The 27,402-nt window shown below is 35.7% G+C and overlaps 5 protein-coding genes, 1 long non-coding RNA gene and 2 pseudogenes across 8 annotated transcripts; 7 read left to right on the plus strand and 1 right to left on the minus strand.

Moving 5' to 3' along the window:
- The first annotated feature begins 3,212 nt into the window (after positions 1–3,212).
- On the plus strand, positions 3,213–6,028 carry LOC120123265 (lysine-specific histone demethylase 1 homolog 2-like). The gene is made up of 3 exons (XM_039142181.1): positions 3,213–3,331; positions 3,501–5,089; positions 5,221–6,028. The coding sequence occupies exons 2-3, from the start codon at positions 3,559–3,561 to the stop codon at positions 5,943–5,945; spliced, it is 2,256 nt and encodes a 751-aa protein (XP_038998112.1). The 5' UTR covers positions 3,213–3,331; positions 3,501–3,558; the 3' UTR covers positions 5,946–6,028.
- Positions 6,029–8,100: 2,072 nt separating this feature from the next.
- Positions 8,101–12,285, plus strand: LOC120123325 (ADP-ribosylation factor GTPase-activating protein AGD5-like). 3 transcript variants are annotated; one of them, XM_039142251.1, is made up of 12 exons: positions 8,102–8,302; positions 9,139–9,197; positions 9,348–9,438; positions 9,705–9,759; positions 9,866–9,956; positions 10,039–10,270; positions 10,662–10,860; positions 11,018–11,196; positions 11,307–11,358; positions 11,587–11,750; positions 11,834–11,886; positions 12,082–12,285. In XM_039142251.1, the coding sequence occupies exons 1-12, from the start codon at positions 8,252–8,254 to the stop codon at positions 12,239–12,241; spliced, it is 1,386 nt and encodes a 461-aa protein (XP_038998182.1). In that variant the 5' UTR covers positions 8,102–8,251; the 3' UTR covers positions 12,242–12,285. The 3 variants fall into 3 exon arrangements, with proteins under 3 accessions (XP_038998180.1, XP_038998182.1, XP_038998181.1); XM_039142249.1 differs by having other exon boundaries at positions 8,101–8,302; positions 11,307–11,750; XM_039142250.1 differs by lacking the exon at positions 9,139–9,197 and having other exon boundaries at positions 11,307–11,750.
- A 1,010-nt stretch (positions 12,286–13,295) lies between these two features.
- LOC120123379 (cytochrome c-type biogenesis ccda-like chloroplastic protein) lies at positions 13,296–14,809 on the minus strand (the record flags this gene model as incomplete). Its single annotated transcript, XM_039142287.1, has 6 exons — positions 13,296–13,447; positions 13,585–13,631; positions 13,830–13,922; positions 14,048–14,148; positions 14,253–14,325; positions 14,726–14,809. Coding segments are annotated over 6 exons (471 nt in total), but the record flags the coding sequence as incomplete, so codon positions are not given.
- Positions 14,810–14,901: 92 nt separating this feature from the next.
- LOC120123380 lies at positions 14,902–18,710 on the plus strand (annotated as a pseudogene).
- Positions 18,711–19,481: 771 nt separating this feature from the next.
- Positions 19,482–23,417, plus strand: LOC120123328 (annotated as a pseudogene).
- LOC120123331 lies at positions 21,596–22,439 on the plus strand. Its single transcript, XR_005516183.1, has 3 exons — positions 21,596–21,818; positions 22,128–22,204; positions 22,353–22,439. It is a non-coding gene; the product is annotated as an uncharacterized LOC120123331 (long non-coding RNA).
- Positions 23,418–24,166: 749 nt separating the features above from the next.
- On the plus strand, positions 24,167–24,640 carry LOC120123330 (ABC transporter C family member 3-like). The gene is made up of 2 exons (XM_039142255.1): positions 24,167–24,404; positions 24,493–24,640. Exons 1-2 carry the CDS (start codon positions 24,194–24,196, stop codon positions 24,588–24,590), a joined length of 309 nt encoding a protein of 102 aa, XP_038998186.1. The 5' UTR covers positions 24,167–24,193; the 3' UTR covers positions 24,591–24,640.
- A 283-nt stretch (positions 24,641–24,923) lies between these two features.
- LOC120123329 (organelle RRM domain-containing protein 2, mitochondrial-like) lies at positions 24,924–26,582 on the plus strand. The gene is made up of 4 exons (XM_039142254.1): positions 24,924–25,142; positions 25,722–25,790; positions 25,889–25,995; positions 26,307–26,582. Exons 1-4 carry the CDS (start codon positions 24,959–24,961, stop codon positions 26,412–26,414), a joined length of 468 nt encoding a protein of 155 aa, XP_038998185.1. The 5' UTR covers positions 24,924–24,958; the 3' UTR covers positions 26,415–26,582.
- The last annotated feature ends 820 nt before the right edge of the window (positions 26,583–27,402 follow it).

Consider the following 27,402-nt stretch of genomic DNA (forward strand, 5'->3'; position numbering starts at 1 on the left):
GCTCAGTATTTATAGGTGAATTTCGAGAGAGTTTTAGTCCAACTAAAACTCTTTTAATATCTAAAAATAGATAATAATATCTTTTAAATTTAAAATATTAAATGTGAGAGTTTTACACTAACTAAAACTCTTTTAATATTTAAATTTAAACACATTATAATATCTTTTAAATTTATAATATTAAACCTAAGAATTTTACTCCAACCAAAACTCTTTTAATATCTAAATTTAAATATATAATAATATTGTTTAAATTTAAATATTAAACATATATTTCCAACTGAATTTAATACAAATATTAATCGACGTAATTCACCCTTTTTTTATAACAATATTTTCATTGAATTGTTGATTGAGAATATATTATTTATTTAAAATGGTTTAGATGTCAGATATTTAATATTTTTTTGTCACCGAAAATGTATTCTCAGACAACATACTTTCGCAATGTCATATTATTAAGTTGTTGGAAATGGGAAATGGTGTGAAGGGTCATTCTTGGAAGCTCCAAATGGTTGGATCAAAATGTAGTTTGCTTGGATCAAAATTCAAAAGCTATCCCTGCCAAAATGAATAGTCTCTTACATTTCAGAAATCGATTCCTCTTATATTTAAAAATATTTCATAATAATTTTAGTTCGAATAAATATCATATTTGTACGAATTAATAGAATTAAATTTCGGGTTTAAAGTTTTACGTAAGTTAACGCCATCATATTTGTGTCTGTCGTACAATGATAAACAAGTGGTGGTCAATTATGACATGCCTTGAAGATGTTAGAAATAATAAATTATTTTCTTTTCAGAATTTGAATGCGAAGGAAATTCAATGGCTGGGGAGTGAAACAAAAGGGGATATATTTAATTGTTTCCTTCCAATTGAGACGCTCATGTCTTTGGCTAAATGATCTTTCGAATACAGTCTTTGCCGTCTGATTAAAAACATGTAGCTTTCACAGTGGCTCGACAATGGTTGAAACACAGAAACATGGGGCCGTAATATCAGGGATGTGTGACTGCCTGGTTTGATCAGTACGACGAATACCTGGTGGAAACACAGTCCCGGTTCAAATTTGTTGATTGCTGTTGAAATCCTTGTGTCAAGGGTATATCTCAATAATCTACATCTACAATAGCTTAATTGATGTGCTGTGGGTGAAATCATGCCACTATATTTCTTTGGGATATTTAGACAACATTAATTGCTATTTTTCTGTTCTTTGCAGCCTATTGATAACTGATAAGCAATCTCTCCTTGATTCTGGGATATTTTGCTGTCTCGTACATATTTTGAATGCTCTTTTGAGTCCTGATCAGACCAATAAGAGGCCAAAAGTTAATGATCATGAGGATTCAATGCTAGCTGAAAAGGATTCAGCTATGATGCAAATGATACGACAAAATCAACCCAAGAGGCCGCCATCTTAATGTAAACTTTGATTTATTAGTATGGATTTAAAGTTTGTTGTTATGGATTTCAAGTTTATTGGATAATGTTACAGGTTAAAATTTTAAATATGGGTAATAAAAGAGCAGAAAATAGCATTTAAAAAAATAGTTTAATTAGTGGCGTTTGTATAATAAAACGCCACTAAATACATTGTCAATACCGGCGTTTTTAGAACAAAATGCCACTAAAGTTTAAGATCTTTTGCGGCGCTTATACAACAAAGGCCACTATATAGTAGACAATAGCTGCGTTTTACATTAACCAACATCACTGTATTTCAGAACATTTAGCGGCGTTTCTGGGAACAAATGCAAGAAAAGATAAATAGTTGCGCTAAAGATCCTAACTTTTAGCGGTGTTTGTAAAATAAACGCCACAAAAAACATAACATTTAGCGACGGTTTATGCGGCGTTTTTTTGGCATTAGTAAGATTTTTTGCGGCGCTTAAAAACACCTCTAAAAACCTGTTCTACCCAATAATCTCTCTCATATTGCATCAACATCAATTTTCATGTTTGTTAATTTTGTAAAAATTTTATCACTTTCTTTCTTACTTTAAGAGGGGAAATCCCTTTAAAATTTATCATCAATTGTTTGGTGTTTCGAAGGAAAATAAGAGACTATAGAAAAAAAAGAATGCCTCTCAAAATGAAAACTGAAAACGCTGAAGAAGTTTCTCTCTCAATGTGTGGGGATCCAGAATTTTACTTGATGGAATTGAAGGTGAAATAAAATAATAAAATTTTGCCATTAAAATATAAAAACTATAAAATAATAAAATTTTATTAAAATATAAAATAATAAAATTTTGCCATTAAAATAATAAAATAATAAAATGACACGTGCAAAGAAAATATTGGTGGGATACAAACAGGGGCAAATGATTTCTACTCAAATATAAAAAAAAAACTAGGAAATTATATTAAAGCGTTAAATTAAAATATTTTAAGATAATACAAAATCATATACGAAGTTGGAAATTTTAAGAACGCAACTACATTAGTACTAACTCAGTCCATCATGATGATCATTAAACACTAAATTTTTTATTTTGAATATTTATTTATTTTTTTAATTTTACTTGAGAGAATAGGATATTTAATTTTAATATAAATACAACTAATATATTTTGTTTAAAAATTTTTAAATAATTTGTTGACAGCTAAAATTAGAGTTATGTATCCATTACAGTTAAAACTCTATAAATTAATAATGTCAGGACCGGAGAAATTTATTAATTTACAGAGTTATTAATTTATCGATAAATTAATAATTATTAATTTAAAGAGTTTTTAAGTAATTATACTGTACATACCAAACAAAAAGGCAAATTAATCTATGCCTCTTAGAATTACGTTGCAAGAGATGAGTTAAATTAATAATGAGCTCCAAATAGACTTGAACTTTAAAGGAAAACAGACAACTATTGAATCATACTTCAATAGAGTGTAATATATTTTTTTTTCAGTTTCTATGAATTATTAATTTATGATTTTCTTAGGACCGAAAATTATAACGGGATCTCACGAAAAATTATTATCTTATTATTTTATCGAGTTTTTCAATTTTTTACATTGGCCCAAGTCGGGATCGGACAAATTTATTATTTTAGAGAGTTTATTAATTTACCGAGTATTAATTTAAAGAGTTTATATTGTATTATGATCGTTTTGTTTGGGCCCATGTTTTAACGGGCCATTTCTAACCTCACACAATATTTAGGCACATTAGGATCCAAATCATCATCCTCGTTCCCTCCAATCCAATTTTCTAAAAGAAATTCACACTTCTCGAGGTCACCTGATGGTAAAACCCTAATTAAACTTACTCTACCCGACTAAAATTCCCAAATTCGCGTATCGACTCCGCCTCTTCTAAAGGTGAGTAACACTCTCTTCCTTCTCCTTAACACTTTATTGCATCCTTTTTTTTAAGAATTGTAAAATTAGGAAAAGAAATGGGTTTTTGTTTTTAGAGCTGCAATAGTTTGTGAATTTTTCAGTAACTTAAATTTTGTCAGAAATTATAACGATTTTAGACAAAATACAGGTAGTTTTCATACATTTTGAAGGACTTTGAGGGACTGATTTTGTTAAGAAAAAGTGATATGGGGACGCCAGTTTCAGATGGGTTGGTGTCGAAGAGGTCGTTGAGGAAGAAATCTGGACAGAAGAACTATGATGAGAATTTAATGGATGAGTTCATAGAGAAGCACATAGGTGCTGCGTTTAGGAAGATTAGAACAAAGGAGGAGTTGGAGAAAGAGACTGAAATCGAGGCAATGATAGCATTATCTTTGGGATTCCCTATTGATGCATTAATTGAGGATGAAATTAAAGCTGGGGTGGTAAGAGAATTAGGTGGAAAAGAGCAAAATGATTATATTGTTGTTAGGAACCATATTCTTTCTCGGTGGAGGAGTAATGTACGGATATGGCTAACTAAGGGACATATCAAAGAAACTGTGAGCAATGAATATATACATTTGTTGTCTGCAGCTTATGATTTTCTTCTCCATAATGGGTATATTAATTTTGGAGTTTCACCATCATTTTCCTCTTACCTCCCACAGGAGGCAACTGAGGGTTCTGTTATAATAGTTGGATCTGGACTAGCTGGCTTGGCAGCAGCAAGGCAACTTTTATCTTTTGGTTTCAAGGTAGTTGTCATAGAAGGGAGGAATCGACCTGGGGGTAGAGTTTATACTCAACAGATGGGTAAGAAGGATAAACGTGCTGCTGTGGATCTTGGTGGTAGTGTAATCACCGGCATTCATGCCAATCCTCTTGGAGTTCTAGCAAGGCAACTTTCTATCCCGCTTCATAAGGTCCGAGATAATTGTCCTTTATATAAACCTGATGGGGTGCCTGTCAAGAAGGAAGTTGATTCCAGGATTGAAACGATCTTTAACAAGATGCTTGACAAAGTTAATGAACTGAGAAAAATAATGGGTGGATTTGCTAATTATATTTCTCTAGGATCAGTTCTGGAAAAGCTCAGACAGTTGTATGCTGTGGCTAGAAGTCCGGAGGAGAGGCAACTTTTGGAGTGGCATCTTGCTAATTTGGAATATGCAAATGCAGGATGTCTTTCAGATTTGTCAGCTGCCTACTGGGACCAGGATGATCCTTATGAGATGGGTGGAGACCATTGTTTTCTTGCTGGAGGGAATTGGAGATTGATAAAAGCATTATCTGATGGAGTCCCCATAATCTATGGGAAAACAGTTGAGGCAATTAGATATGGTGTTGAAGGAGTTGAGGTTGTTGTTGGTAATCAAGTATTCCAGGCAGATATGGTTCTTTGCACTGTGCCTCTTGGAGTATTAAAGAGAAAGACCATTAGATTTGAACCGGAGTTACCTCAAAGAAAGCTAGCTGCAATTGACAGATTGGGTTTTGGGCTCCTGAATAAAGTTGCCATGATTTTCCCTCATGTTTTCTGGGGAGAAGAGCTTGACACGTTTGGATGTCTGAATGAAACTAGTGATAACCGTGGAGAGTTCTTTTTATTCTACAGCTACCATACTGTTTCTGGAGGTCCGGTGTTGATAGCGCTGGTGGCTGGTGAAGCTGCACAAACATTTGAACGCACAGATCCTTCACTCTTGCTCCATCGCGCTCTAAGCAAACTTAGAGGTTCTATATATTTTTCTAACTTGTGACAAATGTCAACAGATTATTTATTTTCTGTTTTTATGGTTAAACTCTTGTATTTTCTGTATCTTCATTGGGAAAGTAGTGTTATGATCTATTGATTTTCCTTGCAGCTATTTATGGTCCAAAAGGTGTAGACGTGCCTGACCCCATACAGACAATTTGTACAAGATGGGGAAATGATCCCCTTTCATATGGTTCGTACTCTCATGTTAGGGTGCAGTCATCCGGCAGGGATTATGATATACTTGCAGAAAGTGTAGGCAATAGGTTATTTTTTGCTGGTGAAGCCACAACTCGACAATATCCAGCCACCATGCATGGTGCCTATTTGAGTGGGTTAAGGGAAGCTTCACGTATTCTCCGTGCCACAAGAGGTCGCCAAAGCTACTTTAGGAGGTCTGTGCAGCGAAATGTTGGACCAAGCAGTGATCAATTGGCAGATCTTTTCAAGTGGCCTGATCTAGTATGTGGGAAGTTCTCATTTGTGTTTGATCCAGTAACAGATGACCCTAAATCAATGGGACTCTTGAGAATTACTTTTGATAATTGCATAGATGATATGAACAAGGTGCTGGAAAAAACCTGTGACCCTCTATCAAATCAACCATTGCATCTGTACACGACATTATCTCGTGAACAAGCACTTGAGCTACAGACAGTAACTGGAGAAGAAGAAACTAAATTGGTTTATTTGATGAATAATTTTGGATTAAAGCTTATGGGAGCTAATAATGTTGGACACGCATATAACTCCTTGGTTACTAGCATATCCAATGCAAGAAGAGGTAGAGGAGGCAGGTATCGGATATCTGCTCCATTGCTAAATACAGTCTAAATGAGCTATCGGTGTCATTTCTTTTTAGTTTTATGTACTCTGTTAGAATGGAATCCTGATGCATAGTAGTGCTCCATGAGTGGAAAGAAAAGAATGTCTTCTCTGGTGCATGTACATAAACCTAATTAGGTAGGCAATTCTTCATTGACTTCTTTTCTAACGCCTTCGTCATGATTTCAAATGTCGTAAATTCTTTCTTAGCCAAATTGGTTCCGAATTCAGGGATATCTTGGTCCATGATGTAGGTGTAGCAGTATTCAGTTGTGATTGAATGTCATTGTATTTCCATAATCAGACATGTTAAAACTTAGTTTTGTTGCATCGTCTATGTTGTATATAGTAAAATTTTCATCTTTGGTGCCAACTGCTGATATATAAGTTTCGTAGCATATCTACATGATTCAAATCTCTGAATACCTCGTTTTTTGCATTATTTATGTGACGTCGAAATGGCTTATTGATGCTATGTATGCTCCAGGAAGCATTTTTTTTGCTTGCTTGGTCAAGGCATATTGTTAATTGTTAGTGTTCATGATGGTGAATTGTGATGGTCCTATTGGATGGTATAAACACAAATAAAGAGGTTGAATTGAAACCAACTTTTGGAAACATTGCAATCAATCCATAACACAAATATTAACCAAGCAGATACAAATGCAAGACATGGCCTGTATATAGTTAAAATCACAATGACAACCCTTTGATTTTTCCCATAAAAAACCATTGGCAAATGAAATCCCTTGTTTTCTATTTTGATCCTTGTTCTCAGCTGGACCTTTTGAGTCTTGAAACTTTAGCAATGGCCATAAAAAATCATTAACATTTTGCCAAGATGTTAATCAGCCTGCAAAAGAAACATTTAACAGATTCAAACAGTGACTTTAGCAGCAAAATGCACACGACTTCTGTTAGGAATAGCTCATTATAACTCGTTAATCTGGTGTCGGGATTGATCGGTAGCTTAGAACAAGTTACGAAGCATTAAAGACGTAACAAGCGTTATTCTATTCGGATTAACCAGTAGCTTATGAACAAGTTATGATGCATTATAAAGCGTTATCCCTGCAGATTAATCGGTAACTTACAGAAAGTTATGATGCATTATAAGATGTAATGAGCATTTCTATTTGCGAATTAATCGGTTGCTTGATTGAATCGCACCCCCATTTCTACATAAGTTAGCAGTTATCATCTTAGAACATAAAGCCCAAAAACGATCCTTATGGTTGGACAGGAGATTGAGTTCAAAAGCGTACCATTGTGTAGACAAGCTAGTTCATAGAGACATCCCGGTAAAGAACAACTCCAACTCTTCTTGTGAAGAAGTTCTCTGTGGCATTAACAAAAAGGCAAAAATGAAATCCCTCTTTTTAACAGCCTCTCAACTTAAGTTCATATTTTTCCGAGTATGGCTAACCGGTCAAGCCACCGTATCTTGATTACCTGAATGGACAACAGCTGAAGAATTTTACCAAGAACAAGCATTCGATGGCTAACATACGAACTAGTCGCGGGAAGCCGGTTCATCCTTTTCGTTTCTTCGTGTACGGATGCAGTCTTCTCTTCGTACCCCATTTGCTTCCATTGAGCTCCGGGATTAATGGTCCCAGCTTCCTCCACGGATTGATCATTAACATGACCAGTTCCCTTAAAACAAGTTAAAGCACCCTAGTATAATCTGCTAACTTTCTTGTGAAATATTACTCCAAATTCATTTCACATAATGATTAGTCCTAAATCGAATTCATAGTTTAATTGTTTTTCATTTAATGATCCAAATATAATTGAATTTGCAAATCATGAAAACTCGAAACATGTTTAAACGATATCAAATCTAATTTTTTAAATTAAGCGAAAAGTGTTTCTCACGTACGAGGTAACCGTAAAATGTAAAACTCCGCGGTGCCAACCAAACCAACAACTCGCGCGTCAAAAATCAAAGAGAAAATATAGGGACCGGAAAATTCGAAACAGAAAATTCCCGGAAAATCAATATAATAAATCAGATATAAAATTAAAGAGGTCAAACAGGCGGAGATCATTTTTCATTTTCATTTTTATAATAGTGATAATTTAATTTCTATTTCTATTCCTTTTCCGCACCAGTTTCTTCTAAATCGCATAATAAGAAACTGAGAGAGCGAAAAACCGAAAGGAGAGGAAGAGAGGCCTGGAAAAGACCAGCCTGACCTTATCTTTCTTTCGATATTACCCTTTCTTCTTCGTCTTCCACCCCTCGTAATCGTCTCTCTTTCTCTCTCTCGCGCGCGCGCGTCACGTATAAATTTTTTTAGACTTCTTGAAACATGAACGAGAAGGCGCACGTTTCCAAGGAACTCAATGAGAAACATCGGAAGGTGATCATGAATTTATCATTTTTTTCGACATTGTGATTTTCATTTTAATTACGTTTTTTGATCACGTTTTCATTGTGTTCCTTGTGTTTTAGCCTTTGTACTGATTTGATCTGTGCTTGTTATATCATTTCTTTTGTTGCTTTTCACCCGATTTCTTTTAATTCATCTGAATTTTTTGGTTGTTTGATTTACATTTCATTTTTAAGGGATTTGATCGAATCGGATGTCGAATGGCGAATATGAGCTGATTTAGGACATTCTTTTATGAGTGAAATTACGGTTATATTCAAATTGTTATCAGATTAGGATCGGTTTAGATTGATCAAGGTGGTAAATTTGTTGAGATTAATGGAATTTCATCAATAAAAAGTTCCATCTTAAATAGCATCATATATATTATGTTTTGCTATTTTGGAAGATCTAAGCTTGGGTTTTCTCAATCAATTTTGTTTGAAAGTTCGGAATTTTTTTTTTGCCTAATGATGCATTTCCTTTCTAATATATTTTACAGGTTTTCTGATTATAATTGTTTTCTTCATATGTTTAAAACTTTTGATTTGTGGACCTTAGGAACTTATGCAATCTTCCTATATGGGAATGAGGTCTATAGTTAAGTCGTGGAGGGCGTTAAATTCCCCCATATTATTTTTATGTATATATGCACATACATACACACATTTTCCTGAATTTTCAATTCTTGTGCATATATGTTCACCTATATGGTATGATATACTCGTTTAACTTTGTTGAGTGATTTTGGTTATTGCATATTTGATGATTGGTTAGCCTGTTATCTTATCTGGATTCAAGTTCTCATCTTTTGATTTCATATGTAGATTCTGGAAGGTCTTCTGAAAAATCCGGAGAATAAGGAATGTGCTGACTGCAAATCCAAGTAAGTAACAAGAAAATCAAGAAAGGAGATTTGCATATTATAATAAAAAATAAGGGAGTACCTAAAATAGAAACTGTATTAATAAAATGTAGGTTTCTGTATAACTTTTGTCATGAGTTGATTGATGGTAATATCATTCTTTCACTGCAGAGGTCCGAGATGGGCTAGTGTGAATTTAGGGATCTTTATATGCATGCAATGTTCTGGGATCCACAGAAGTCTCGGTGTACACATATCAAAGGTGGTTTTCTTGCCTCTTGAGTCAAATTCACATTTCATCTCTTTCTGACTAAAAAAGAGTTTATTAAATTCTGCCAGTCTAAACTTTCATGCTTCTGTCTTGGAAACAAAACTTGCTCCTCAGAAATGCATCTGACATCTTTTATTGTAATGTTTAAGACAGTAAAGGATTAGATTGGTTTGGCATTTACTTTTTGAAGTCCCAGGCAACAGACCAACCTTATGGTTCCTTGGTGCATATATGCATCTTAATGCCTCTTGCTGCAGGTTCGATCTGCTACCCTGGACACATGGCTCCCTGAGCAGGTTGCTTTTATTCAATGTAAGCTTTTTTGTTTGGCCATGAATCTGTATTCTGATTTATATTGGTTTTATGTTACGATGGAGTAGAGCCTATTAATATGACATTTGCTTTTCTTATTATACAGCAATGGGAAACGAGAAGGCAAACAGTTACTGGGAAGCTGAATTGCCCCCTAATTACGACAGAGTTGGAATTGAGAACTTCATCCGTGCAAAGTAGCCACTGATTTTTTTAGTATTTAGTTTTTTCTGAAGAGTTTTATTATTATTCAAATTTTGTTGTGTATTTTTTTTGTAGGTATGAGGAAAAGCGATGGGTTCCTAGAAATCAGAGATCCAAATCACAACCTAGAATGTTTGACGAAAGAGCTCCTTCATATGGGCCGGGACCAATGGAAAAAAGTGGTCATCAGCGTGTTAATAGTTCTGATAATTCATTTGAGGAAAGGACCATTCAAGCATCTAGCAGAAACGAAAATCTTCCTGCTACAAGAATTAGTCTTCCTGTTCCTCGCAAGGGACTGAATTCGGTGTTAAGTTCTGATAATTCGTTTGAGGAAAGGACCATTCAAGCATCTAGCAGAAACAAAAATCTTCCTGCTACAAGAATTACTCTTCCTGCTCCTCCCAAGGGACTGAATTCGGTATTAAGTTCTTTTTCTGGTGATGTGATCTTGTTTCTACCCACAGTACTCCTTAATATATTTTGTGCAAATAGACTAGTGGTGTTAGAATGAAAAAATATGAGCAAAATGGCAGACAAAAAGATTGCAAACAAATAGTACGAACTAGAACTCTGGTCTTGAAATTGCTTTGCATATTGTTCAACTCACTTTCTTGCTTCTCCTTATGTCGTATTTCTTCTGGTAACTTTAATTTTCTCCAAAAAAGTACTTTCGTGATATTGTGCTGATCTAACAGGTTGCACCTGTCCGGGGACCAGAAACGGTCGTTGTGGCACCAGCTGGGGCAACAACAACTCCTTCCACTGTTATACCTCCTAAATTTGAATGTGCTACAGACCTTTTCAACATGATATCCATTGATGATGCTCCAAGTGAAAATGCTTCTGGTTCTGGGGCAGCATCTACTGATGATATTGATTGGGCAGGTTTCCAGTGTATGTTCTAAAGTTTCCTCATAATTTTTGTTTATTGGCATCACCTTACATTTTTGTTTATGATCTTCTTAACATGCTTTCTACCAAGTGCCAACCGCCTAGGAATGGTGGTAGCATTTTATTATTCCCATTAATTTTGTGACCTGATAATTTTTAGCTGCTGGAAACACTTCTGCAACTGACAAAAATGATCTACCACAAGCTGGTGAGAAGAATGCCCAGACTGCTACTGGAATTGAGAATTTATTTGATGATTCACCTCCAACAACAACCAACCAAGTCCCAGAGAAGCCACAAAAAGATGTCAAAAATGATATTATGAGCCTTTTCGATAAGGTATCTTCAACATTGTCATTTGTTTGTCGGAGCTAATCAGATTATTCCTTAACATTTCCCCTACCTTATGCGTATAAACATGTTTGTTACATGGTTTCGATCGATTCCAGTCCAATACATTGCAGCCTTATGCAATGCATCATCAACAACAACTAGCATTGCTAGCACATCAACAGTCCCTTCTGATGGCTGCTGCAGCTAAATCTGCTCCTATAAATACTCAACAGTCACCATCCAACGGCGCAATCATACCCTCTCAACAACAGCTAGCTTTGCTAGCACAGCAACAATCTCTTCTCATAGCTGCTGCAGCTAAAGGTGCTCCTGGAAATTCTCAGCATGCTCCGTCTACCACCACAAGCATACCCACTCAACAACAACTAGCTTTGTTAGCACATCAACAGTCCCTTCTCATGGCTGCTCCTGAAAATACGCAACAGCTTCCATCCACCGGCTCAAGTATACACAGTCAAGCTTGGCCAAACATTGGCTATCAAATACCCGGAATTATGATGCCAGTTGGTGCACAGGCTGATTTGCAGAAACTTTCGCAGGTAGACTTCATTGTATAGTTGCCTCAGTTTCTTTAAAGAAATATATCTAGCAAGTTTATCATTTTTTTATTTCACTGCTTTAGACAATGCAATCGGGACAGACACAACAAGTGGGAAACAATGTTGCATCATCCAGGTACATATCTAATCTCTTTATTGTTGGTTCCGTGTCTGCTTTGTCAGGAGTTCAGGTTTTGTTACGCTATACACTTGATCTCCATATGGTTTAAATGCAGTATTAAGTTTCTATGTATTCAGAGATTCCCATGCCACGAACATGTTGTATCAATAGGTTCCCTGATCCGAACTCTTGCCAATTATTTTCTTGCAGCTTTTATGCATTGGGGCAAGTTACCCCAGCAAGTGGTGCTGCCACTAATGGAGCGAGCAAGCCTCAATCCGCCTCCCCGGTGTCATCGATGAATTATTCACACACTGGAAAGGATTATGATTTTTCATCATTGACACAAGGGTTGTTCACAAAACGCTGAGTTGAGACAACCAGGTGATGATTGTTTGCTTCCCGCATACTAAACCCAAAAAATAAGTATTTTTTCTTGCGGAAATTAACCCCTCTTCCGGGAGGGCATTTGTAAACTATTTGTAGATACAGCAATTTCAGTTTTTTATTTATCCATATTTGGGTGATGGCTTCATTTGTATGCATAGATGTTTGCCAAGTATTTAATAAACATACATATTTAGATAGAATTGTATATGATCATTCTCATTCCAACATGTCTCTTTTGAGTTTAAAAGAATGAAAAATTATTATATGAACTCGTCTTACCACGTCATCCATGTTTTGGGGTCATCAATGTTTTCGACCTATGAAAACCATCTATTTCATCGTTTTCTCTTTATATCATCATTTTTTAAGAGGATGGATCTTTTTTTCCTTCGCATAAACATGGAGTAGAAGATTACTTAAAATTAATTTTGAGTGGATTGATAACATGAAAAAACAATGATGAAGTGGGTGGTTTTTAATGATTGAGATCATAAATAAGGGAAAAAATATATTTTGCATCTAAATGTTCAGTTCAATCATCTTTTCTACTTTTACCTTATCGTGTTACCCAGAATTAAGAGCTACACGTTAATCACACAATTAGTCACTGGTGTAATGATTTTGTAAAAAAAAAAAACTTGGGTCAAGCATATTAAGCTTGATTTATTCTACGAATCTAGAATCGGAAAATTTGAAATAACCAACTAACAGCAAACACATTTATCCGGTTGGTTAAATTATCCATCTTTATTTCCTTAGGTCATGGGCTCTAAACCCATTAAGAATACCTCCTTCCTTCCCTTAGAATCTCTATTCCCCTCTCCTCTAAGTAAAATTGGGATTTGAAAAAACAAAGAAGGAAATAATCGATGAGAAAATGTGCCCATAAAATCCTCAAAAAATAAAATTAGAGATCGAATGATATCATATATTTTGAGATATGGTAAATAGTGAAGCCATTAATCCATAATTGCAAAAGAGAAATTCAAGTTCATTATAAATCAAAGTATCTGCAAAAGAGAAAGAAGAGGAAGTGCTGCCAACATTGACTTAGTGTTCATCTATATTTCAATTTTGCGTTGTTTTCATCTTACCACGCAGAATAACATTCCTTTACATCGCCATTGTGGGAGGGAAAAGCCTATCCAAGAAAGTATATACACCCCCACCCAGTAGAAGAGCTCCACTGCGAAAGAAATCAAGTTTTAACCATCTATCAGACAGTGATTACGGAAAATTTAAGAGCAATTACAACAAATAAATCCACACAGATGCTTCGCTGCTGCGGAATAATATTACTTAACAAAGTGCCTGCTAGAGTACCTCACAGGGTTGATCCATGAAGAGAACTTCCTGAATGACAGCAGACTCTGCCGGTAGACATATAATTAGCTGAATTTCAAGGTAAAAATTAATTGAATGTAAATTAGAGGTGAAAGACGGAACTCGGAAGCAATTAGTTATGACTTATGACTTAATGGTTTTCTCTAGTTCGAACAACAGATGTATGTCAACCGTTAACAAAAGGGCGAACAAGATTCAGTTCTAACAGATGGCTTTGTGCATACCTGCAGTGCTCCGGCAAAAGAAGCGGCATGAAGTAGAGGAGCAACGTAGCAAGTTGTGTATGTCAAGAGTAAGCTGCCTCCTATTATTGGATCCTGTTATGCAGTTGTAATAAATTAATTATCGGATTTATGACAAATTAAGAGAGATTACTTTCTCGTTTGGACTTGAAGGTTTATTCATTTGAACAGCTATCCAGCCTCTTTATCTTCGAGTTTACCTTGGATGTGGCTACATATCCCAGCAGAGTGGCCAGCACTGGTGTGCTGCAAGGTGAGGCAGCTAATGCAAATGTCAGCCCAGCTAAATATGCTTGCACTCCTAAGAAATAAAATGATTTCAAAATTAACATCTTTTAAACGTTTTATAGATCCAAGCAAATAATTAACTTTTGTTCTGTTGGAGAAAATAATCCTGTTGTTTACCCGATGGGAAGTTGGCAGCTGCAGCATGAGGATCAAAATTGTTAAAGAACGAGGGAAGTTGTAACTCGATGACCTATAATGTCAGTTCGGAGTAAAAGACGAATAATTAGATCGTAAAAGTCTGAGTGCAGGAAACTCTGGTACATGGTTGAATAAGACACTGCTAATCTGGTTAGCCTTTCTGCATATGATGATATGCATAACTTGTAAGATCCGATTCCAACTTCCCGGCAATGGAAAGACATTCAGAAAACACGGACACAAGCATGGATGGCAATAGGAGGGACAGAAACATGGAGTTTCATACACACTGATAAAAAATGTGAACTTCAAAGGCAACTGTAAGAATTCCTTCCATGCAAACAAGAGAAACTATATGATTGATGACAAATATTAAACGCTATCAACGGAACATTTAACCCGGAAAAAAACTGCTTAAATCAAATAACAACATTAATAGCTTTATTCAATACCTCAAGCAGATTAAGGCCCATAATAACAGCCAAACCATAAGCAGCCAATGGCAACCCTTTCCCTAGCTGTCCATAAGATGCAATTAAGAAAGTCCAATTTTCGGCAAGATTGGATTTGTTTGGGAAGATGCCTACTTCTGGTATGGTACTGCACAAGGCATGCAATGAATTATTGATTTTCAGAGTTCTGCCAGGTACTCTATGATACAGATGGCTTTCTGAAGAAGAACCACGACACACTGAACACTGAGTTAATCGAACTTCTATCATCATGTGAAGGCCAATTCCCACAAGCATTAGCCATTAAAATGCTTAATCAATCTGCGAACCCAGATGCTCCAAAGCAAGGTGTCGGTACACAGTTGGAGGTAGGTTTCTTCCTAAATTGTTATGATCCAAGTTCATCCATGGTTGTAATGTAATTCAAACTAATCAATTAAACTACAAATCTTTTTGCATGGTATCCATTCCTTATTGGGGAAGCTTTCTTTCATTAGTCTTCAGTATAAAGCATAAAATATTTGCCAGTCCCATGAATGAAGTTATAATTGATTTATTGAGTTATTTGTTTCTTGCATGTTTTGTTGTACATCATTGTTGTGAGTTTTCCATTGAAATCCTTTACATTCCTTTGGCTATGGGGGGACCCAATATAGTATTAGGAATTTACTGCATAATGAGATGTACCTGTTACTAAAAGCATGCTTTGTAAATGTTGATTTCTTTTTCTTCCATAATCGCAGTATCAACTCTTCAAACTAATGCACCAGTTGGAAAATACAAAACCTCACTTTATTTGCTGCATAAAACCAAATCGCAAGCAGCTCTCTAGCTTGTATGATGAGGATCATGTCTTGCAGCAGCTCAGATGTTGTGGAGTTTTTGAAGTTGGTAGAATCTCTAGATCTGGATATCCTGCTCGAATGGCACATCAGAAATTCGCAGAAAGGTAAAGGCTAAAGCCTCCTTTAGTTATGACTTGTTTTAAAAATTTTACTATTCCCTCTAATTTGTTCCCCATAATTGTTCATGTAATATGTGTTTAGGTATGGCTCGCTACTGTTGGAAACTAATGAATCCCAGGGTCCTTTAAGTATTTCAGTTGATGTTCTAAAACAATTTAATGTCCTCCCAGAAATGTATCAAATTAGCTACACCAACCTGTATCTTCGAATTGGGCAGGTAAGTTGTTTTTATATTTCTTTTGATGTTTAGTTGTAATTTTCAACCTTGATTGCTCTTTCCCCAAACATTTCCAAAACCTATTTGAGACTAGATAATTGCAAGAGTCAACCAAGTTAACTCTTGGTTTATTCATGTCAATAGCTTGTACCTAGACTTCATACGAGGCCAACAACCCAGCACCCTGTTCTAGCCTCACTCACTAGCTTTTCTGCTCTGCTTGATGTTGGAGATATGACATTCTCTTATTATGGCTAAAAACCATGTTAGCCAAATTAGTCTTGGTAAAAATCACTGATTATCCTTTTTCAAGTGGAACCAAGTAACCATATGTATGTATGTATGTATGTATGTATGCCAATCAGGTTTATATTTGACTGTAAATGGATCGGTTTTGCATGTAAATGCTTGAAATATTTCTTAATGCTTAGAGTTGGACCTTCATGTTAATATGCTGAGTATAGGAAAATGGGTATAAAAATCTATTTCATTTTGTTTATGGTTATGTTATATAATAGTTTCTTTGATGATGTTATGTCTGGCTGGGTTGCAGATTGGTGCATTGGAGGATAGGCGAAAACAGGCGTTGCCAACAGGTGTTACAGAAACCATTGCACCAATAGGAGCTACAGAAACCATTGCACCAATAGGAGCTACAGAAACCATTGCTTGTTCTATAATTTTTTTGTTGTCTTATATGGTCAGAAGTTAACATTGTTTCATCCATCTAGTTTATCTGTCTCAATGACATGTTAGATTTGGTAAACACCATCTTCGAAGTAACTTTTTACACTTTAGAGGCTTAAAAATTTAGATTTACTTGTGTTTGTACCTTAATTTTTATTCCCTTTTGCGAGAATGGGCACCTATATTTTGGAATTTACATTTCTTTTTGTGATTGCTGGATGTTTCCCTTGCAACGCAGTTGCAGATGGTGAAATCCAAGGGAAGTACACTAATGACGAGGCAAGAAGCTACTCAGCGTCGACTAAGGAGGTGGCAAGTAGCTACTCAGTGTCGACTAAGGAGGTGGCAAGTAGCTATTCAGGGTCGACTAAGGAAGAGGGAAGTAGCTACTCAGCATCTGGTTCCCAATTACTTGATGAGCAGTTGACAGCAATCTTAGATATACAATCTGGTAAATTCTTTTAGTGCTAGCTAAATCTGTGGATTCTGTCATCTGTGGTTTTCTTGCTTATCATTATCATTGTTTTCCACTGTTGCAGTAATTCGTGGATGTTTGGTCCGGAAACATCTCAGTAACTTGCATGCTTTGAGACGGTTGAGATCTAGACGAACGAGGTCTAGAAAAAATTCCGAAGTAAAGGTATCTTCTTCTCTTAACACGATGACATTACTTTGGTAAAAAAACATGATAACATTATATAGTCTGTTCTCTATAGATATTTTCCTTCTTGCCACATCTATTTTCTCTTAGTTGCGTGCCTCCGAGGATCCGAGCATGTTTTACTCAAACAATTTGTTTATGTATCTGTTGAGAAACTCCAAAGGACATTAAATATGATCCACTTTTTGGGGCTGACCAGGACATACCAAATGAGCAGCCTTCAGCAATGGCAGAGCTTCAAAGAAGGATTCTTGAAGTGGAAGCAACTTTGGGGCAAAAAGAACAGGAGAATGTCACATTACGGGAACAATTACGACAGTGTGAGGAAAAAATGCAAAAGGAACAGAAAAATGATACATTACGGGAACAATTACAACAGTACGACGCAAAGATGCAAAAGAACTGGAAAATGTCATACGGGAACAATTACAACGGTACGAGGGGAAAATGCAGAAGGAACAGGAAAACGCCACACGGGAACAATTACAACTGTATGAGGCAAATATTCAAAAAGAACAGGAAAATCATTCATTTCGGGAACAATTAAAACAGTACGGGGAAAAGAAGCAAAAAGAACTGGAAAATGCCATACGGGAACAATTACAACAGTACGAGGCAAAGATGAAAAAAATGGAGGAGACGTTGCAGGAGCAAACTGCGTCCCTGCAAGTGAGTTTTTGAGCTTGTAGATAAGTATCACTAATTATAACCTGTTTTAATTAAGGTGGTTGTTTTTTTATCTCAACATTAAAGCTCCTAAGAACATCGCAGTGATTTCAAAAGTAATGCAATCCTGATGATTGCAGCTAATCACGTTAACTATTTTGTTTATATGGTGAATGTAAATTTGGCAGAGGTCACAGGTATCTATGCCTTTTTGAGAATTTCATGTTTAGTGTAAATACAAACATATATATGTATCTGCTTGTTGATTTCAATTGCATTTTTTGCAGGCAAGTCTAGCTGCAGCCGAAAAGAGTGACAGTCCTGATGGTCAGCTAAGAAGAGGCGATATTGATTCCAAAGATAATGTGTCCATGCATTCTTGTGGAAATAAATCCGATGTCGGGGGTAGAGAAAATGGTGTGAGCAATCTGGTAAATGAATTTGAGCAGCAGAAACAAATTTTTGAATAGGATGTGAACAAAACAGAATCCAATGTGAATCCTTACGAAGAACTACGGAAACAAAGCACAGGTTCAGGGCATTGAAGAAAGATTTCAAGACGAGATTAAGGGAAATGAAGGCAAAACTCCAAAAGCAAAGGTATAAAGAAACAGAGAAAACACGAAAAAATGGTGGCCGGCGAGTAAAGTGTTACAGATACAGGCCTGCACTAAACCACCATCACCATAGACGGTCCAAGCATGCCAGGATTTCATTCTCAGGTACAGTTTCATAATATTTTATGGTAGAAAATATAAACGTTTATATAGTCCCTAGACATATATCTACAGTTTTTTTTCCTAGAGTCGTGAAAATCTTATGTTGTATAGATTTGGGTACGTCAACCATTTGGTACGAGCATGTTGAATGTATTTTGGTATATTTGAGTTATCTTAATAGTAGAAAGTCTTGTTCTTTCTAGAAGTTCAATTAGAATAAATGTACAGGTTGTCAAAATTTAAGAAAAAATTTGAACACGTTATCTTGTAATGACCCCATATTGTTCAAAAAATTATATATTTTAACAAATTATTTGTAAATTTAAAATATCATGTCATTATTTCAATATTTTTAGAAAATATTATTTAAATTATATATTTATTAAAAATTAGCTTAAATACATACAAGTATAAATTATAAAAATAATTTTTATATTTTATTATAATTTAACTCGATATATTTATATTATAATATTAAATAATTTAAATATTATTTTATAATTCCTTTAACAATAATGTTAATACTTAATTTAGATATAGGATTTTTGTGATAGCCAAAATTTTGTTATTCATAATAAAAAAAAGTAACCATCATGTAACGTTAGCGAACTCCTCTAACAATTTAAATCTCTAACGGTCGAATTGTTAGAGAAGGCTGACGCGATGTCACATAACCAAAACATAATCATTAAATTAAACCTTAATACCTCACGACCGAATCGTGGCCTTCCAATCCTTTCAACTCTCAATCCAGCGGCTAGATATCAACCCTCAGTTTCTTCAAATCCTCATACGGTGATTCCGGAAAACGGCAACGGTTCTTGATTCTCAGTCCATCTCTTTCCACTCCTCTGCTATAACAGGGAAGAAGCCAAAGAGCCAAAAACCCCTAAAAATGAAATGGAAAATTTAGAGCCTTTAAATCACCTTTGTTTGATAATTATTTGATTCCGAATCAAAAACCCTTTTTTAAAAGTAGATTCAAGTACATAGGGGAAAAAAGAAAATGGCCTTCAAGAATCAAAAGGATCACTGGGCATTTCTGGTAATAGATTAACACCCTTCTACTTTAAATTTCGTTTTCTTGATGCCATTTTTCCTTTTTCATTTCTGGGTTTTTATTTAATTTTTTCATGTCTATTTTTATTTTTAATTTCTATTTTTCCCCTTGTGGTTTTAAGTTAGTTACAATCTTGATGAATAAATTTTGTTTGGGGTTTCTTTGGATTGGTAAAACGGTATACCTTTGATTAACGGAAAAGGGTATGTTTGTTTGTTGGGAAAATGTAGTGAAAGTCAAAACAAAAGGTTTTATATCTTAAAAAAATGCTAGATTTTGATCATTTTTTCATCTCAAAATATACAAAAACGTTTTATGTTCCTTTCTAATTTTGTTGGTATGGAAATAATATCTAGTCTCGCAAACTCTTTTCATGGTTTCTTGGTGATGAATACTCTTTTGATTTTATTTTGTTCATTGCTTTTTTTTATTGAAATATGTAGGAAGAAATTGAAGCGCCAATGTGGGTGGATCTTACTTCAGAAATAAAGCTCAACAGCCAAGACGTGTGAGTTTCAGCCAACTTTTTATGATTTTTCCAAGTAATTTGATGGATAAATACACTTTAACAACCATAAAAAGTCTGATTTGTTTAGTTTATTTGTTATGATTTTGCAGTGATGAAGAATGGTTTCAAACAAGTCATTTGTAAGCATCTGCTATGGAATTAGATTTAATTACATTAGGTCAATGTGAGTTTTCAGGTTCCACCAATGCTCTTCTAGCCAGTTGAAATCGAAATTTTCGTGTTCCGATGAGAAAGGGGTAACCTTAGAGTTGGACTTGGCAGGCACATCATCACCAACACTTCCACACTCAGTTTAGAGATCAAGAGGCAAGGACTTCAGGAGAAAGAAATGGAAGGGGGGGCTCTCATGATGTTTCATTGAATAAGATTGTGTCAATGAAGATTGTGAAGGGGGAGTCTTCAATTTCTGGTGAGGGAATTAAACCTAAGGTTAGCTTTATAAATTCGAAAGGGACATCTAGCTTGAAAACAAGTTCGGTCTCTGTAATAACTGAGAATGGCAAAGGAAAATATGTCAAACATGTGTCTACCCGAGGAGGTCTGGAAAGAAGTTCGAGTCCTGTGGCAGATAACTCAGGAGGAACCAATACTAGAAGCACAGTTACCTCCGAGAGCATTCAACCACAGCAGCAGCAGAAGTTCCGTGAGGTATCAAGTCGAGGTTTCGGTCAAACAAGTGAGCTGTTAACCTCTGTGAGGATTAGTCTAAGGAAAAGTTGTATTACAAGACCAGCATCAAGGGTGGAGGTTAATGCTGATAGGAGTCGAAGGATGGAATCAAGAGACAGTAAATCTTCCTCTGGCAAGTCTAGCGTGGGATCTTCAGCTTCTGGTTATGAAGCTAAGAGGTCAACCGTTTCATGGATAAATAGGAATGAACAAACCCCAGATAGCAGAAATGCTGCACGAATGACTGAAGCTTCCAAAAGAAAAGTTAAACCTTCTAATATGCACAATAAATCAAACCTTAGAGGTAAAGAAGGAAACTGTAATTCTAGGATAGGCGGATTAGTAACCATTACAAAGCAAACTAAGGAGGAAGCCATAAAATCAAAGGTATGAAGCACTTGGTACCTTCAGAAACGTGTGTGCTTGTGCATGTACATTTGTATGTATTGTGCTTTCTGTGCAAATATACAGTTTTGAACTTAGATACTTATACAGGGGGGACACAGAATTTACATAATTTAAGCGTTATTTGGATTGATTTTCTTTATCTGATGTAGAATTATGTATGCCTAGTTACTTTAAGATGAAAAATAAACAATATTCCAAACATTTTATCATGTTGAAGAACCCATTGGTGCAACTTTTTGCAGGCTAGTTCTGAGATTCATCGTCCCAAACTTTCATTGCTAAACAAAGTCAACGAACAAAAGTCACTTGCTGGTGCTACTAAAGCTAGAGAGAAGGTGGGAGTTGGCTCCAAAGTGATAGGTTTTGGGAAAGAAAATAATACAGGTGAAATTCATCTGAACCAGAAATGCAATGGAAAAGGCAAGGCTGCTGAAGGCATGGTTGCGGGCAGAAAAGGGCTAAACCAGAGTGTATCTGCAAAGGGTGGCAAAACCGAGACGGTTGCTCCCAAGGTATTTATCTATGGTTTTATGATTTTAGCCTTTGTAGCCATGCTAAACAAATGATCACATAAAAGAGCTCTTAAATGCTTGCCTGATATATATGATCATTCAAACTTATTGAGTGAAGCCTCCACTCAGTGTTGGGTTATCAATTTGACAAATTTCATTATCCTTAGGTTGCATATCTTGAAACTTATTACACCCTTTGATTGTCCTCTTACATTTTCTCTATAAATTCCATATACATGGAAAAGTCAAAACTTTAGGATTGTCATCTCATCAACTCTGATTTGATGTATATAATCTATGTTCCATCAGGGAAGAGTTGGTAATCAAAGGAGAGGGGAAAACTCCACTAGTTCGATTCCAAAGGTCCATTTTCGATGAGGGAACAAGTCTCTCTGTATATAATTGTCTCTTACTTCCTGTAACCATAGGAGCATGTATACCACTTTTGTGCCACATTATGGTGGTAGATTTTGGTTCTCACGGCTTGTGTGAGAAAGTACATTTTCACTGGCCATGTTTTTCTCTTGTATGCAGCTCCTAAGGAATTCAAGAATCCTTTCCGAATCTATCTTTCACTCTATGGTTTTTCAAACAAGCTTTCAGTTCTCATTTCTGGAATCCCGGTATGAGTATATTTAAATTATTTAGATCGGTTGTATACATTAAGTACTGGACATAGATACTCAAGAGAATTATGTTTTTTGAATTCGAATTTATTCAGAAGATTTTGGAGGATAATATCACTATATATATTTTAGACATTTTTTTGACAAATTTTAGACACGAATATTAAATATGAATACTTCAAGCTCCGCAGCCCGAAGGTCCGATCATGGTGGAATTGTTTTCTTCCCAAGGTTGCGCCACGTCCCGGCGGCTGAGCTGCTGTTGTAGAGGCTAGGGAGAGGTGATTTCCATCTTGAAGATCCGGTGATCGTGTTGGCTTATCACGTGGGACTACAACGGCTAGAAAGACCCTTACGGATCGAGCCTATGGACTGTAAGACAAAAGGCTTATATCGAAGCCTTGAAACTCGACACCATGTTCACACCTCAGCTTGTGGTTCAAGGCAGGGCTCAATGCATGCCTGATGATGAAGATGTTCTTTTGTCCACCATTGCTACTGCTCTCAGGTTCCCAGCTCCATCATTCCAGGTTTGTTTTTTCTTTATTTTTCTTCGTTTTCTTCAACCATTTCATTTTTATAAACTTCGAAAAGCTGTACCACTCTCCGGTTACAGGCGAATTTCCGAAGGCCGACGTCGGAGACATTGCAGGTGACACTAACAGGATCTTTAAGGTCTAAAATAGACAACAGTGGCGTCAATGTGATGGTAGCTTCATCCGAGAATGGATTAGTAAACGATTGCTCTGCGGGAGAAAATAAAGGGAAAGTTTTGTCCAATGATTTTGTTGTGAGAAAGCTTGAAGAGCTCTGCAATGGCGAAAACATAGAGGCAAAAAAGAGGATATCAGGGACTGTTACTTTCACTAACAGCAACAAATGCGCCATTGCTGTCTTTGCTCAAAGCAGCTCCCATCAAATTTTTGCTTCTCAGAAATTTCAGATTCCTGATGACATATAAATAATGAAATATTGAATTCATTTTTCTTTCATGTATTTGCCTGAATTGGATCATATGAATTTTCTTTCAACTTCTTTTACAAAGCTATTCAGATTAATTATTTCTATTTTTTTATTTTACTCCAAACCTATAAATCACATCATAAACTTAATTTCAAATCCTATGAATTATATCATAACCATCAACTTTTTAATTGAATTCAATTTGATATTAATTTTAGCTTTACATTTTGCAATTGTTTCTATTTGATCCTTGCATGTTGTTTAATTTATTAAATCTCACTTTGTAATTTCACGTTTGTTCAATTTAGTCCTTAAAATTATATTTTATATGAAATTGGCCATAATTATTTATATTTTATCTAATTTTAATACAAAGTCTACACAATTTCAAATTACAACTCGATGTTTATGAAAGTCAAAAAATAATTCACCCTATAAGGTTCAGGAAATATCATTCCTCAAGATCCTACCACGTTCGAAGGGGCCGTACGGAGTAATTTGGACCCTCTCGAAGAGTACACAGATGAACAGATTTGGGAGGTGAGTTCATTTTGGGTTTTATCCGTACCATTTCTTTTCTAACGAAATGCAATCAGTATCCAATTTCCGACATCTATCGATGTAACATGTAGGCATTGGATAAATGCCAACTTGGGGATGAAGTTAGAAAGAAGGCAAGCTCGAGTCTTCAGTTACGATATTCAATAATATAACATACAATTTTAGTAAAGTTAATGTAATTATGGCATTGCTTCTGCAGTTAGTGAAAACGGAGGGAATTGGAGTATGGGACGAAGGCAACTGGTGTGTCTCGGGCGTGTGCTGCTCAAGAAAAGTAAGATTTTAGTACTCGACGAAGCTACCGCGTCGGTCGATACAGCCACCGATAATCATATTCAGACAACCTTAAAGGATCACTTCGACTGTACAGTTATAACAATCACCCACCGGATAACTTCCGTCCTCGATAGTGATATGGTTCTGCTTCTAAATCAGGGTTAATATGTCAGCAATTTATGATTTGCTTGTAAAAGAAAATTCTTTGAAGTTCATTGCATTGAAATTTTGTTTTTTAATTGTTGCAGGAGTTATTGAAGAATATGATTCTCCCGCTAGCTTACTGGAAAACAAGTTTTCATCATTTGCACAACTTGTAGCAGAGTACACTATGGGATCAGAATAAACCTACGAGTTCACTCATTCTTCCAAATGGTTCCGAAACTACAATGCATCACTGTTACAATAATCTTTTAGTTGGGTTTGGATATGTCTTCTTAATTAGTATAGGCTTTGGATATGTCTTATTACAATGGTATTGGCAAACTAATATCACTTCATCATTGGAAAAAAAAATTACCACTTCAATAATTTGTAACTTGTCTAGACCATAAACCCAATTTTCATGTATTAACTGAAGCCCAAATTTGTATCTTGTCTATACCATAAACCCAATTGCGATTTTATTCCCTTTTGCGAACCACAAAAGGAGGCTTTAGCTCAAAGCCTTAAACCCTGATTCCCATCCCACCATCCCCAGTAAAATCCTCCCTTATGGCTTTGAGAGCGGTGGCGACGATGGCGATGGCTGCTCGGGTATCTCCAAGGGGGACTAGACGACATTTCTCGATAACTTCACCAAATTCCTTCATGCCGCCGCCTTTTGCGGCGATGGGGAACGGTGAAGGAACCCCTGGTCGAGAGCAAGCTCCTCCTAGCACCAACCTCTTTGTCTCCGGCACGTCTCTTTTTTTTTCATCTATACCCATCATTGCTGCTAGTTTTTCAGTGTTCCTTTATGTTTCTTTTATTTGCATCGCTTCCATGTTGGTTCATTAGCTTGGTTGCTGGGAAATTGTGGGAATATGGAAGAAAAGATTGGTACTTTTAATGGGTTTGATTTAATTGCTCTCGTTCTTTTTTGGGTTGTCGGTAAATTTGGCTTATATGTTGATTTATTGGTTTTAAATTTTCTTGTTTGATATCTGGCGATAAATATTTATATTTAGTAATTAGTGTTATATATTGTGTTGGTTCATTATCCGTTTTGTCCTACCGACTAAATTGTAATTAAGTTTGTTTAACCATCCTTAAGTTTTTGTGTTCTGATAGGGATACCATTGAAGCATATGCCATCAATCTAGAATTGATTTAGCTTTAATAATTTAGACCTTAAACCCCTACTCTCCTGATATTGGTCTATGCTAGTAATTGGATCCATGCAAACTTCTTCAGTTATATATGTTGACTGGAGTCACTTGTTTACTTTTCTTGGTTCATTTTACGATATCATTTATCTTTTTGGACTTGTTTTTAGGTCTCAATAAACGCACTTCCACCGAGAAACTTCGGGAAGCCTTTTCTCCGTTTGGACGAGTAATTGATGGTTTGTGCCTGCTTATAGATAATTGAAAATCGTCTTTTGGATGTTAGTAACCATCGGTCTTTTTTTTGTGTGTGTGTTGGGGGGGGGGGGGGTTACAGCTAGGGTGGTGACTGATCGAGTATCCGGATATTCCAAGGGATTTGGTTTTGTAAGATATGCCACCATAGAAGAAGCTGAGAAAGGAAGAGTGGGAATGGATGGCAAGGTGAGCTCTCTTCTAGTTCTTTAATATACATTGCCTTGAAGTAATTTTAAGTTTTCATTCATCCGTTTCCATGGCTCTTTGTAGTGATTCAAAGTGTTAAGACTTAAGACTATATTACGATTGCAAGGGTGAAATTGTTGCTCGGTTGAGAACTGTACCCTTATTTCAAATATGTTAAATTCTTCTACAGAACTCTGTCAGGATACATCCTTGAATTCATTTTTACTTTTAAAGCACAATAGTTTATTGCAGAAAGTAAATTATCCTATTCTCTCTCCCTCCTTGTACTGATTTTTTTTTTTTTTTTGCAGTTCCTGGACGGTTGGGTTATATTTGCGGAGTATGCAAGACCTCGGCCAGAACGCACTCCGCCACAGGACAACATGACTATTCAAACACCTATAATTCGTAGGCCTTGAATGACTCAGATAATTCTGCAACATGCATTCTTATTCTTTCGGGTTTAGACTATAGAATTGGCTTATTACGTGCTTCTAGAAAAAAGGAAATTAAGTACGAAGTTGTCGGACTTGAACTCGCTGTAATTTGATGAACTGAGATATATTATTCATGAATATTCTGAAAATCAAATCCTCTGAACTAAATAAGTTTTCTTGTCTTTGTTGAGGATCAATTTCATTATGTTGTTATTTCAGACTTCGAACTGCTATTTGAGTTCGTTAGTGGATTTGTTTGCTTAGTTGTTATGGATTCCAGAATAAATATTGATGTCTTAATAAAATATAGATAGTAAAGAACAGATTTCTGGGCTCGGTTCAAGCTCCTATGAAACCCTAACTTAACAGCAAACAGAATACTGTGTAGCCATCACTTCTCTATATCTCCATCATATTTTTGTTCCACATATTACCAGCTTTTCAATGCTAAAAAAATGTCATCATGTCCCAAATATTGCAAGCTCAGCTGTATACAGTATGCATAAACAATAGATTGTAAGTTCCAGCCATCCCGAGTATCCTCAAAACCGCCATGTAGGAAAAAAGTGATCAATGGTTCAATGCCTTGGAAATTCAGGCGTCTCATTTGATGATATTTTGTTCTTCCGATAAGCTTTGGAAATTAAGGGCTTGTGTCGAGTATTTTATTCAAGCAGTCCAAAGAATGAGCCGAAAAGTCCAAGGCAAACTCGGTACGCTAAAAGTAAGGTGCATGCATGTGTTTTGATTAGTAATATAATGGGTATATTTATTAAAGAACCCATAAATTCTTTAAAATTATTTTTATTTTATGTTTGTAACATATCTTTTACCAATCTACTTAATATAAAGATGTTTATGAATTAAACTGGACCGATTATATGTATAGAATAAACAAAGAATTTTATTGCAATACAAAGGCAAAATAGACATAAAATTGACTTCTTCGTTCTTTTATATAAAAGAATTT

Source organism: Hibiscus syriacus, unplaced genomic scaffold (assembly GCF_006381635.1).
Source record: "Hibiscus syriacus cultivar Baekdansim isolate YM2019G1 unplaced genomic scaffold, ASM638163v2 tig00110392_pilon, whole genome shotgun sequence".
NCBI classification, from domain to species: domain Eukaryota; kingdom Viridiplantae; phylum Streptophyta; class Magnoliopsida; order Malvales; family Malvaceae; genus Hibiscus; species Hibiscus syriacus.

Excerpts from the sequence above, each read along its gene's own strand:
- LOC120123265 (XM_039142181.1), top strand. The coding sequence starts at position 3,559 with ATGGGGACGCCAGTTTCAGATGGGTTGGTGTCGAAGAGGTCGTTGAGG. Across the intron at positions 5,090-5,220 it reads CGCTCTAAGCAAACTTAGAG|CTATTTATGGTCCAAAAGGT; the intron begins GTTCTATATATT and ends TTTTCCTTGCAG.
- LOC120123325 (XM_039142249.1), top strand. The coding sequence starts at position 8,252 with ATGAACGAGAAGGCGCACGTTTCCAAGGAACTCAATGAGAAACATCGG. Across the intron at positions 11,751-11,833 it reads ATTTGCAGAAACTTTCGCAG|ACAATGCAATCGGGACAGAC; the intron begins GTAGACTTCATT and ends TCACTGCTTTAG. Across the intron at positions 11,887-12,081 it reads AACAATGTTGCATCATCCAG|CTTTTATGCATTGGGGCAAG; the intron begins GTACATATCTAA and ends ATTTTCTTGCAG.
- LOC120123330 (XM_039142255.1), top strand. The coding sequence starts at position 24,194 with ATGGGACGAAGGCAACTGGTGTGTCTCGGGCGTGTGCTGCTCAAGAAA. Across the intron at positions 24,405-24,492 it reads GGTTCTGCTTCTAAATCAGG|GAGTTATTGAAGAATATGAT; the intron begins GTTAATATGTCA and ends TAATTGTTGCAG.
- LOC120123329 (XM_039142254.1), top strand. The coding sequence starts at position 24,959 with ATGGCTTTGAGAGCGGTGGCGACGATGGCGATGGCTGCTCGGGTATCT. Across the intron at positions 25,143-25,721 it reads CACCAACCTCTTTGTCTCCG|GTCTCAATAAACGCACTTCC; the intron begins GCACGTCTCTTT and ends ACTTGTTTTTAG. Across the intron at positions 25,996-26,306 it reads GAGTGGGAATGGATGGCAAG|TTCCTGGACGGTTGGGTTAT; the intron begins GTGAGCTCTCTT and ends TTTTTTTTGCAG.